We start from the raw sequence: 12,067 nt of genomic DNA on the forward strand, positions 1-12,067 counted from the left end.
TCTGTGCTAAAAACTGCTAGTGCAGTTTAATAGAAGAGTCCCTTACTGTTCTTGAGAAATACCATCAACAGCCTTGAGCTAAAATAAGAAAAGCAGTCTAGAGATATTAAGAAAAGTACTTACCAGAGTAATAGCATGTGAAAGAGAGCACCTCAGCATATATCCAGTTTGCTTAAACTCTATCCCCATCACATCTTCTTCCAGAACTTCCAGGTCTGAAGATTTGTTCTTCCAGCACCAGTCCTCGTGTATAATACTCACTGAAAAAAATTGATTATTTTTTTTTTGGGGGGGGGGGGAGGGGAACCACCGTTAAGATCAATATCAAAAAGAATGAAACTGAAAAATCCTAACAGAAAAACTTTTCCATATAAAACAATAAAACCTAATGGATAGCCACGCTTTAGTTATTATTAACACTTAAAAAGGGAGAACAAAGACATCCGTGAACAGGTCTCAATCCCAGACACTTCTACAAGATGAGAACCGTGACATCACTGGTCAAATACCATTTAAATTTGGAAATTGGTGGGGAACAGTTATCTTTTCAAACAAGAGGGAAGAACCAACAGGGTATGTAGTGAAGGGTACGAAGACAAAACAAGGAAAACTGCAGATACACGTACAATGATGCAGGCAAAGTTTATTTATACCAATAAATGCGGTTAAAAACAACACCTTAAAAGCAAACCAAGGGTCCCTTGGTCTGCTTTTAAGGTGTTGTTTTTAACCGCAAATATTAACAGTTATCTTTTCAACATATTGTGAAATTTTATTTATTTAAACAAACACTTATTTCCAACCTAAAACCTAAGCGGATTTTTGGTAAAGACTTTATAAGATAACAGAACAGTTTAATCATGTCTCCAAAACTTTTCAAAAAAATATAAAAGTAAACAAAGAAACATGATGGCAGATAAAGGCCCATCTAGTCTGCCCATCCACAGTAACCATTATCTCTTTCTCTCTCCAAGAGATCCCATGTGCCTATCCCAGGCCCTTTTGAATTCAGACACAGTCTGTCTCTCCACCACCTCCTCCAGGAGACTATTCCATGCATCTACCACCCTTTCTGTAAAAAAGTATTTCCTTAGATTACTCCGGAGCCTGTCACCTCTTAACTTCATCCTATGCCCTCTCATTGCAAAGCTTTGGATTCTTGCCCAGAAATAGCTAAGAAGAAAAAATTAAAAAAAAAAAAATTTTTTTAATTGAATCAGGTTGGGCAGACTGGATGGACCATTCGGGTCTTTATCTGCCGTCATCATCTACTATGTTCCTTTCAAATTAAAGAGACTCGACTCGTTTAAATACCTAAGTGGCATAAATGCACGTCTCTATCATATCTCCCCTCTCCCGCCTTTTTCTCCAAAGTATACAGATTGAGATCTTTAAGTCTGTCCCCATATGCCTTATGATGAAAGCCACATACCATTTTTAGTAGCCTTCCTCTGGACCGACTCCATCCTTTTTATATCTTTTTGAAGGTGCAGCCTCCAGAATTGTACAAAATATACTAAATGAGGTCTCACCAAAGTCTTATAAAGGGGCATCAATACCTCCTTTTTCCTATTAGCCATACCTCTCCCTATGCACCCTCGCATCCTTCTAGCTTTTGCCGTCACCTTTTCAACCTGTTTGGCCACCTAAATGTGCCAGATCTCCTACAGGGATAACAGACTCCATTTTCTCAAACATTTTCAGAATCCCTTATAACAGGGGACTTTCTTTTGTTTTGATATAAAGTCTTTACTGATGTCTTTTAAATATCATTAATATTTTGCAACATGCCACCATTTGAATTTGAATATTGGCAGAGTTCTTTTGACTAGTGATGGCACAGTTCTCACCCTGTATAAAAGTGTTCTACTACTAGTCTATTCATTATTTCTATAGCACTACCAGACGTACGCAGCACTGTACAGAGTCACAAAGAAGAAGAAACAGTCCCTGCTCGAAAGAGCTTACAGCGTTCTGAAGTTGAGACGCATTCTCTGAGGTCTTTTTTCTCCATTTTTAAGAGTTGTTAATAACTAAAACATGGCTATCAATTACAATTTCATTATTTTATACAAAATAAAACATGCCTAAAGGATCAATACAATGGACAAGCTTTCAGATACCAGGTTTTCCCAATTCTTTCTTATAGCCTTCTGTTTGGGGTGAGGGGATTGCATTACAGAAGTTGTAATCAAGACAAAAAGGTTGACCCTAGGAAATCCACAGAGAAGAAAGTCCAAGAGAAACCAAAAAAATACTTTGAAGTGGACTTTATTGAGAATATCAAAGTTCCAAAAGTACAATTAAGTAATCCACATAAAAACCTAAAGGACCTAGTCCGCTGGAAGCGTAGGACCCAACACGGTCTGTTTCAACCACATGGTCTTCTTCAGTCCTATGGTGGTAGATATGTGGAGTAACTAGTGTGTGGAAAATCGTGAGGGAAGCACTGCTTAAAAGTTGTACCAGATAAAATATCTTCTTGAAAGCCAATATACAGTTGGGATTGACCACCTGAGCCTTAAGCCCACTCTCATAACATCTCTCTTATACAGTGAAAAACAAATCCATAATACAGGGTGTTGAGTCCAGTTTTCAGGTGGAGATGTAGATTACTATCTGCTCTTAAAGAATTTGGTGCACTTAGAAACACCGAGACCACCTTTCAAAAGAAGTCAAACCCCCATCCCTGTTACGTACACAATGTGCAGAACGAGAATGAGAACAATGAAGAGGTGATCGTGGGGTGGCAATTTATTTATACTGATAAAGCCTAGTTGCATATCTGTAATTGGTGTTATCTGCGGGGACGGGAACAATGAATTTTGTCACCGTGTCATTCTCATATGCATTTAGAGGGTAATTTTATAAATCATTTTTGTGCATAAAATATTGATTTAGTGACCTGAATGAGCTGTTAGCAGTGTCTCCTCCATTTTTTTTGCAGTTAGATTTTGCCAGTTTCCGATTATCAATGAGGCCATACTTAAAAGTACACATAGCGAAGCTAGCACGTACTTGTACAGTAGGCGTGCTGAGGGGTGGAGTTGTAAATATGTATGTTTGCTTAAATCACATTTACACCTGTGGAAAGTCAATACTTTAGGTGCACATACTACAGGGTTTGTGCTAGTATTCTATAAACAACTACTGGCTATAAACTTTCAATGATATTCTCTATTAAGGCTAGAGTTATACACATCACAGCCAGGAAGCCTTAAGATAAGTCACTCACAGACCTCAGCAGTGCAGCCACTATAAGTGTTAAACTTTTTCATATACGACATATTGGCACCAAAATTGTCATTGGTCTCATTTGTTTATTTTTTTATAAATATACTTTAAATATAGTTTCTTTAAATAGTTTTGAGTAGAAAAAATACTTTTAGAGCAAAAACTATACTCATCTTAGTCTACGCGGATGGGGGGGTTATCACTCCCCCTTTAGGTCAGCAGACTCATATTCTCCACGTCAGGCAACTTAGACCAAGTTTTTACTTTTAGAGAGGATCAGACGAATTTGTCGAATAAGTGGGTTTTCAGTGCTCCTCTGAGAGCTTGGTATGTGGGGGAGTTAAAGAGAAGGTTGCTAAGGGTGTTGTTCCAGATGCCTGCTTGGAAGGAGTGTTCTGCCAAGGAATCTTTTGTAGTGGCATCTCTTGGGAGCTGGGAATGAGAATATCAGTGCTTTGTCCATTTCTCAACTTTATGTTATGTAAAACAAAATTTCAAATGTATATAACCCAGAACAGAACTACAGCAGTCCGGTCCATAGGGCCGCCTACTCCATAGGGCTTTAAACTAGGTAAGTGGGGGGAGGGTACATACTTACATCCCAGAGCAGTAAGAAACCATCCTGAGGAGGCAAGTCGCACTAATGAGCCTAAGGTAGGTACCAATGATATCCACGATAATTCAGGGAGCGTTCTGAATAATAATTTAAGAGCCACACTAACTCATAAGGGAACCTATCCACAGACATGGAGGGCTATGTATGTAAATGCACACAGCTTGGGCAATAAAATTCTAGAATTGGAGACCGAAATAACAAATGCCGATCTTGATGTGATAGCCATATCCGAAACATGGTTCACAGACTCGCATGGGTGGGATATGGTCATACCGGGCTACAACCTACTTTGTTGCGACAGGGAAGGTAAATCGGGAGGAGGTGTAGCGCTATACACCAGGGAAAGCATCAGAACTACCAGAATCACAGATGTAAGATACACCGGGGAATCGCTCTGGGTGAACTTGGCCAGAGGGAATGAAAAATGCCTATACCTTGGTGTGATATACAGACCTCCCAGGCAACAGGAAAACAAAGACATGGAATTAATCGAGGACATAGAGAACATCACACTACGCAGGGACACAGTATTGCTAGGAGACTTCAACATGCCCGATGCAGATTGGAACACACTTTCCGCGACTACAGGTAGCAGTAAAAGAATATTAACCTCCATAAAGGGCGCACATCTCAAGCAAATGGTACTGGAACCCACCAGGGACCAGGCGATACTGGACCTGGTACTCACCAACGGGGATAGCGTCTCTGACGTCTCAGTAGGTGATACACTGGCCTCCAGTGACCATAATATGGTATGGCTCAACCTCAAGAAAGGTTTCTCTAAGTCAAACACAGCAACAAGGGTTCTCAACTTTAGAGGCACAGACTTCAACCGCATGGGAGATTTTGTCCATCAGGAGCTGTATAAACAAACAAAATCTGACGATTTAGAGGATATGTGGTCGTCTTTGAAGTCCATCCTACATGCAGCAACAAACCGATACATAAGAACAGTAAGTAAAAGCAGGAGAACCAAAAGACCCCAATGGTTCACTAGAGAAATTTCAGACCTAGTTAAAAAGAAAAAGCAAGCATTTATCACCTACAAACATTTAGGAAACCAGGGGGCGAAAAAGGACTATCTAGACAGAGCTAAATCTGTAAAAAAAGAAGTCAGAGAGGCCAAACTTCGTATGGAAGAAGAGCTAGCACGGAATATTAAGAAAGGGGATAAATCTTTCTTTAGCTATATTAGTGACAGGAAAAGAAACAAAGATGGGATAGAACGGCTGAAGCAACCGGACGGTAACTTTGCGGAATCAGATTCTGTCAAGGCAGAACTACTAAACGAATACTTCTGTTCAGTCTTCACCTGTGAAGCGCCAGGAGCTGGTCCACAGCTTCAGACGGGAGATAACCAGAAAGACCCATTTCAGGATTTCGAGTTTACGCCCAGTAGCATCTACAACGAACTATCAAGACTCAAAGTAAACAAGGGACCGGACAACCTACACCCCAGGGTGCTCAGGGAATTAAGTGAAGTCCTGGCAGAACCATTGTCTGTGCTTTTCAATCTTTCTCTACGCACAAGAAGAGTCCCCTTGGACTGGAAAACAGCTAATGTAATCCCACTCCACAAAAAGGGCTGCAGGACAGAGACGGCAAACTACAGACCAGTGAGTCTCACATCTGTAGTGTGTAAACTCATGGAAACTCTGATCAAACGGAATCTTGACACAATCCTAGACGAGGAAAACCTACGTGACCCCCACAAACACGGGTTCACCCAGGGTAGATCATGCCAATCTAATCTGATTGGCTTTTTTGACTGGGTTACTAGACAACTGGATGCCGGAGAATCATTGGATGTGGTATATTTGGATTTCAGTAAGGCATTTAATAGCGTCCCACACCGAAGGCTATTGAACAAATTGAAAACGATGGGATTGGGAGACACTCTAACTATATGGGTTGGGGACTGGCTGAGCAGTAGACTTCATAGGGTGGTGGTGAACGGTACCCCATCCAAGGCATCGGACGTGATCAGTGGGGTGCCGCAGGGCTCAGTCCTGGGCCCAATTTTATTCAATTTATTCATAAGAGATATGACGCAAGGACTTAAAGGAAGGGTAGCATTGTTCGCTGACGACGCCAAACTTTGCAACATAGTAGGCAAAAGCGTATTACCTGACAATATGACACATGATCTACTGCTGCTGGAAAGATGGTCAAATACTTGGCAGCTAGGCTTCAATGCTAAAAAATGCAAGATAATGCACCTGGGCAAGAGAAATCCGCGTAGAACTTATGTACTGAATGGTGAAACATTGGTTAAGACCACGGCAGAACGCGATCTAGGGGTGATTATCAGTGAGGACATGAAGGCTGCCAATCAAGTGGAGAAGGCTTCCTCCAGGGCAAGACAGATGATGGGTTGTATCCGCAGAGGTTTTGTCAGCAGGAGACCTGAAGTAATGATGCCGTTATACAGATCCATGGTGAGGCCTCACTTGGAGTACTGTGTTCAGTTCTGGAGACCACACTACCGTAAAGACATACTAAGAATCGAGTCGGTTCAACGAATGGCGACAAGGATGGTCTGGGGGCTCAAGGATCTCACGTATGAAGAAAGACTAAAAAAATTGCGGCTGTATTCACTTGAGGAAAGAAGGGAATGGGGAGACATGATTGAAACGTATAAGTACATCACGGGACGTATCGAGTCGGAAGATGATCTCTTCTGTCTCATGGGACCCTTGACCACCAGAGGGCATCCACTGAAAGTCAGGGGAGGGAAATTTCAGAGCGACTCCAGGAAGTACTTCTTCACCGAAAGAGTGGAGGATCATTGGAATAAACTCCCACTGCAGGTGATTGAGGCCAGCAGCGTGACGGATTTTAAGAGGAAATGGGATATTCACGTGGGATCTCTAGGGGAATGAACTCTGGGGGGCGGATAATTGGAATGGGCAGACTTGGTGGGCTATAGCCCTTTTCTGCCGTCATTTTCTATGTTTCTATGTTTCTAATTGCATCCCACATGATATAGTTTACTAGTTGCACGAGGACAAAGTCATCTGAGAGAACAAATAATTCAAAATTGATGACTGATTTAAAAAAAATCATAGAATTTGGTAACACTTCTTATTGCACTGAGTTCAAACAGCTAGCAGTTGGTTAGCTCTTACCTGTGCTGGCTCTAATTCCAAAATGGATGCTATGACCTTCAATGACAATCTCACAAGACTGCTTCTGGAAGTTGCAACTGGAGGTTGCTCTTGCCCTGACTAGCTACTAGATCACTAGGGTGGTAAGTTAGGCCCAGAGGACAGCAGTGACCTACAGGTAGATCTGGGAGGGGGGTGAGAGAGGGAGGAAGCAAGTGTGAGCACCTATGATTTTTTTTTTTGGGTGGGGGGGAGTTAAATTGGCCTCTGTCTGCAACTGTGATGGCACTCTGGCCATGGGCTACAGTGATAACATCACAGTTGCACTTTACATCCTTAGAGGACATTTGTAAATCAGTAACATATTCATCAATTTATGCTTTCACAAAGCATTACTAGTTAGATCAGGGTGCTGTTATCAATTTTTCTTTTTTTTTTTTATTATTATTTATTTATTCAATTTAATTAATACAAACAAGCAATAAACATACTTGTACACAGATTACACAAAATATTATAAGAAAAAAAACTATAACCCCAATTCCACTTAACACAGTGTTTTTGGTTACTCAATAATAATTCAAATTATTTAGTCCACAACTTTTGGAGAGAGACTTAAGAAAAAATAAAAATAAGAAATAAGACGAATCTTATCCAACTTAGAAAGCGGCATTTTTCTGCGGTGCTACAGCCATTCATAGCAGGTTACTCATTTTCAGTTACAGGCACTACATGCTCTTTAGATTCTATAAATCCTATCAATTGTTTAGGCTCAAAAAATAAGTAATTCTTATTCTGATATGAAACAAAACATTTTACAGGAAATTTCAACATAAAATTTGCTCCCAAGGCTAGGACTCTTGGCCGTAATGCCAAGAATTCCTTCCTACGCCTCTGAGATCTCAATGACATATCAGGAAATATTCGAACATTAGAGCCTAAAAATTGATCATTAATATGACGAAAAAACAAGCGTAGTATATATTCTCTATCACTTTCTAAAGCAAGAGTTATTAACAGGGTTTTCCTTTCCGTTATAACCTCTAAAGAGTTCTCCAGAAACGTCGTTAAATTCATGTTATCATTATTTGTCCCTTGAATCTCATTAGGAGTGGAAACTTCTACAGGTTTCTTTAGTTGCAGATAATTAGCTCTAACAATTGGTGGCAAACTTTCTGTGGGAATTAGCAAAATTTCCTTAAAGTATTTTCTTGCCATCTCCATTGGTGAAATTAAGGGACATTTAGTAAAGTTTAGGAGTCTCAGATTATTTTTCCTTAGTTGGTTCTCAAAACTTTCCATTTTCCTGGCAGTAAATGATCTTTCTTTTACCAATTCCAAATCCAAAGTTTTCATTTCGGATATTCTGTTTTTCTAATTTCTCACTTAAATCTTTAAGGACCAATCCCTGTTGCTCCACTTTAGAGTGAATAGTCCCATAATCAATTTTTAAAGTGGAAAAGGATAGTTTGAGGTTAGCGTCCATAACTGATATGGCCTGCCATAAAGCCTCCATATTTATTACCTTAGGCTTCTCCAACACCCCAAAGTTGATGTTACTTCCTCCCGAAGCTCCTCTCAACTCCTCTGCAGAGTGGGAAAGCTGCTGCTGTTCTCTAGCTTCTTCAGCTCCCGATAGAATTGGAGCTGGCTGTCCTCCTTCTCTGAGGATCGATGTACCTTCCGGGGTCATCATTTCCTCAGGAACTCCCGACTCTGCACTGCTTCCGGGTTGTGGTGGTGGCTGCCTCTGCTCCGGGCTCAACAACGCCCGAATGTGCTGGATGAGTTTGCCCGACGTATTCGGGCTTACCCCTGAAGTAGCCCCCGAAGATTCACTCGAGCGGGCTAACGCTCCCTCGATTGTAGTTTGCACCAGACGCGGTGCCGCTATCGCCGCCGGAGGATTGCTGCGAAGGGCTCCTTTCCTCTTCCCCATATCATAGAACATAGAAAAAAACATAGAAATAGACGGCAGATAAGGGCCACGGCCCATCTAGTCTGCCCACCCCAATGACCCTCCCCTACCTTTCTCTGTGAATAGATCCCACGTGTCGATCCCATTTGGCCTTAAAATCAGGCACGCTGCTGGCCTCAATAACCTGAAGTGGAAGACTATTCCAGCGATCAACCACCCTTTCAGTGAAAAAGAATTTCCTGGTGTCCCCGTGCAGTTTCTCGCCCCTGATTTTCCACGAATTCTTATAAGAGAATCGGTGAAGCGGTAGCTCGAAGATACAATTGACCTCCCCTGATGCAGGAGAATATAAGCGAAACAGGGCCTGTCGGGAGTCTGAGAAATGTTTCCTCCCATGCTTTTGAAGTAATAACGGCGCTGGGAGAAGATTGGACTGGGAGAAGAAGGTATCGAGGTAAGAGGGTTGCTAGGTCACTTCAGCAAAACGCCTGCCGACTGCAAGAGAGGGAGCCTCCTACTCAGGCGTCCGCTCTCGTCACCATCTTGTTTCCTCTCCTCGTTATCAATTTTTCTAATGGTTCAACTTATTTCCTCTACCTGACAGTATGGGTTGCAAATGAGGAATGGAAACGGATAAGTGCAACTGTTAGCGTGAATAAATCCCCTTGTGTGTCTGTAAGCATAGTTTTATACTTGAAACAGGTGTTCTCTCTGGACAGCAGGATCCTACAGCCACTCTTTCCTTCCCTCCCACTCTGAGGTTGAAACTAGCTAAGAACTGACTGAGGAGATAGAACACTGAAGAAGAACCGGAGTATCTGCACAGTATCAGCAAAACTTTCAGAGGGTACCCAGCTTTGTTTCATCCTAGTGATCTTGCATACTTGTGTGGCTATAGGAGATCTCCGAGAATCTCGGCGAGAGCGGGAGCCAGAAGGCCTTGAGCATGCGCAGATGCTCAAGGCCCAGCCCAGGCAAGAGGCAGGATTTTCGGGCACCAGCACGTCCTGTGCATTGGTGCTGGTGCCAGATCGGGGTAAGGATTATGTTTGGGTGTGCGGGCAGGAGATGCTGGATCGCGGGGGAGGGGGGGGGCGATGCCAGTTTGCGGGAGGAGGCTCTCAAATCGAGTAAACACTCGGTTTGCGAGGCACGATTTGCGGGAATGTTTTGCTTGTCTTGCAAAACACTCGCAAACCACGTTACTCGCAAATCGAGGTTTGACTGTAGTTAATAGGCTACAAACAAGCAGAACAGCTATCCTGTGGGTCACTTGTGACTGTATACAATCTTTTTATTGTTTTGCTGCTCCATTTCCTTTGTGGAACCTTTTGGTGCTATTTGGATTTTGTTGTTTTGTCTTCAAAGCGACACTTAAACAGCTCTTACTTTTGTATTTGCCGGGTAAAACATTCTGGAACGTGAAGGCTACAGACTCTGTCTTCTCAACGAGCTGGAGACTCCGCTTCTCTCCCTGACGGCTTATGGACTGCAGAGTCACAGTCAGGTCACCACATTTGTCTGGAGAGGAGAAAAATTTAACTTTGCAATACTGCGCTCAAAAGCACAGGAATTAAAATCCAGCTATTTTAGAAAGTATAACACCTCATAAAGCAAGTTTAAAGAAGCATTTCTTTTTTTTAACTCTGACTAAAGTAAGTATGGTTGCTGTATTACTCTATCCAATTACATATGAAGAAATGAATATCAAAAAAGCTGCAGGCAAGTTCTATCTATCCAACTTACTGCATATACTCGAATATAAGCTGAAGTAACCTTTTACCCCCCAAAAAGGATGAAGAAAAATTTAAAAAAAAATGTTGACTCAAATATAAACCAGGAGGTTAATAGTCAAGTGCCCTACCCAGCTGTGCACCCAGCTCCCTTCCTCCTCTGCCCAGCTCTGCACTCAGCCACCCACCCCCCTCCCTCCCAGGCCTCTGCCGGGCCTGCAACAGGTCTGGGGGGGGGGGTAAGTGGGCGATGACCCAAATACAAGCTGAGACCCCCATTTCTGGACAACAAATCTCAGCTTATATTCGAATATATACAGTAATCCATTTGAATCAGCTTTTGAGAGATCCTTTACATCTATCTGTCGATTAGCTTTGGTCTTGCACTCACCTGATGAAAGTAGCAGTCTCCAAAACAACCACACAGGTATTAAATTAATCCATTAGAAAGTTCTGACCTACAATTTGCTGTTTTATCTCTAAATGTTCTAACATAAATGAACCAAAGCACATGCAACAATGACATCCATAACACCAAGTGTGACTTGTGCATTAAGAAATACGCAAAATGATTTAGCTGGCCCCTTACTGGTTAAGGCCCCCTTTTATCAAGCTGCATAAGTTTTTTAATTGCAGACCACTGCAGTAAAAGCTCCAAAGCTCATAGAATTCCTACAAGCACTGGAGCTTTTACCAATAAAAAAAACTCTTACGCAGCTTGATTAAAGGGAGCCTAAATCAAAGGCGCGCTAGCGGGATTAACGCGCGCGACTTTTCATCATGCACTAACCCCCGTGCTGGCCAAAAACTACCACCTGCTTAAAAGGAGGTGGTAGCGGCTAGTGCGTTAAACCGCTAACGCGCCTTTGTAAAAGGAGCCCTTAGTCAAGCCTAGCTGCTAATATTCAGTGGTACTTAATCGGTTAAGTGCCACTGAATATCATAGTTAGCACCAAAATACAAAGCCAGCTATCTTGGGGGTGTTCCGGGAGTGGAGTCAGCACTTAAGTAGCCATGGATAACACATAAGTAAGACTGCATAAATGTCTGTTCTATTTTCATGTGGTAACCCATAATTGCTCAAGTGATGAATATAGACTTAAGCTGTCGTTATGTATTATTACTGGCTTAAAAATAACTGGATATTAAAATAGAGTATACTATATGTATATAACATATGATAAAAATCTTATTAAATTACACCCCAAATCCACCCTCCCCCTGAGGGTGGGTGGGGTTTTTTGGGGTTTTTTTACACTATTAGATTTTATGTGTTAAATATTACAGTGCTATATTGGAATTACTTGTATGATATATTTTTGTGCACTTGTTGTTTGATTTGAAAATGAATAAAGATTTAAAAAAAAAACTGGATATTCAAAGTCGAAGCCTGCACAGGTTCCGGCTTTGAAGATCTGGGAATAACGCCATTGGCAGTGAGCAAAGCTCACCACCAAAG

The 12,067-nt window shown here is 41.8% G+C and overlaps 1 protein-coding gene across 1 annotated transcript in view; it reads right to left on the bottom strand.

Annotated features, from left to right (window-relative positions):
• LOC117369320 (nodal modulator 1-like) overlaps positions 1-12,067 on the bottom strand; it is a 110,055-nt gene that overhangs the window by 55,829 nt on the left and 42,159 nt on the right. The window contains exons 14-15 of the mRNA XM_033963747.1: positions 10,265-10,396; positions 124-260 (exon numbers count right to left, since the gene is read on the bottom strand). Coding sequence (XP_033819638.1) covers positions 124-260; positions 10,265-10,396 — 269 coding nt within the window. The remainder of the gene's footprint in view (positions 1-123; positions 261-10,264; positions 10,397-12,067) is intronic.

This window comes from Geotrypetes seraphini, chromosome 11 (assembly GCF_902459505.1).
Source record: "Geotrypetes seraphini chromosome 11, aGeoSer1.1, whole genome shotgun sequence".
In the NCBI taxonomy this organism is placed as follows: domain Eukaryota; kingdom Metazoa; phylum Chordata; class Amphibia; order Gymnophiona; family Dermophiidae; genus Geotrypetes; species Geotrypetes seraphini.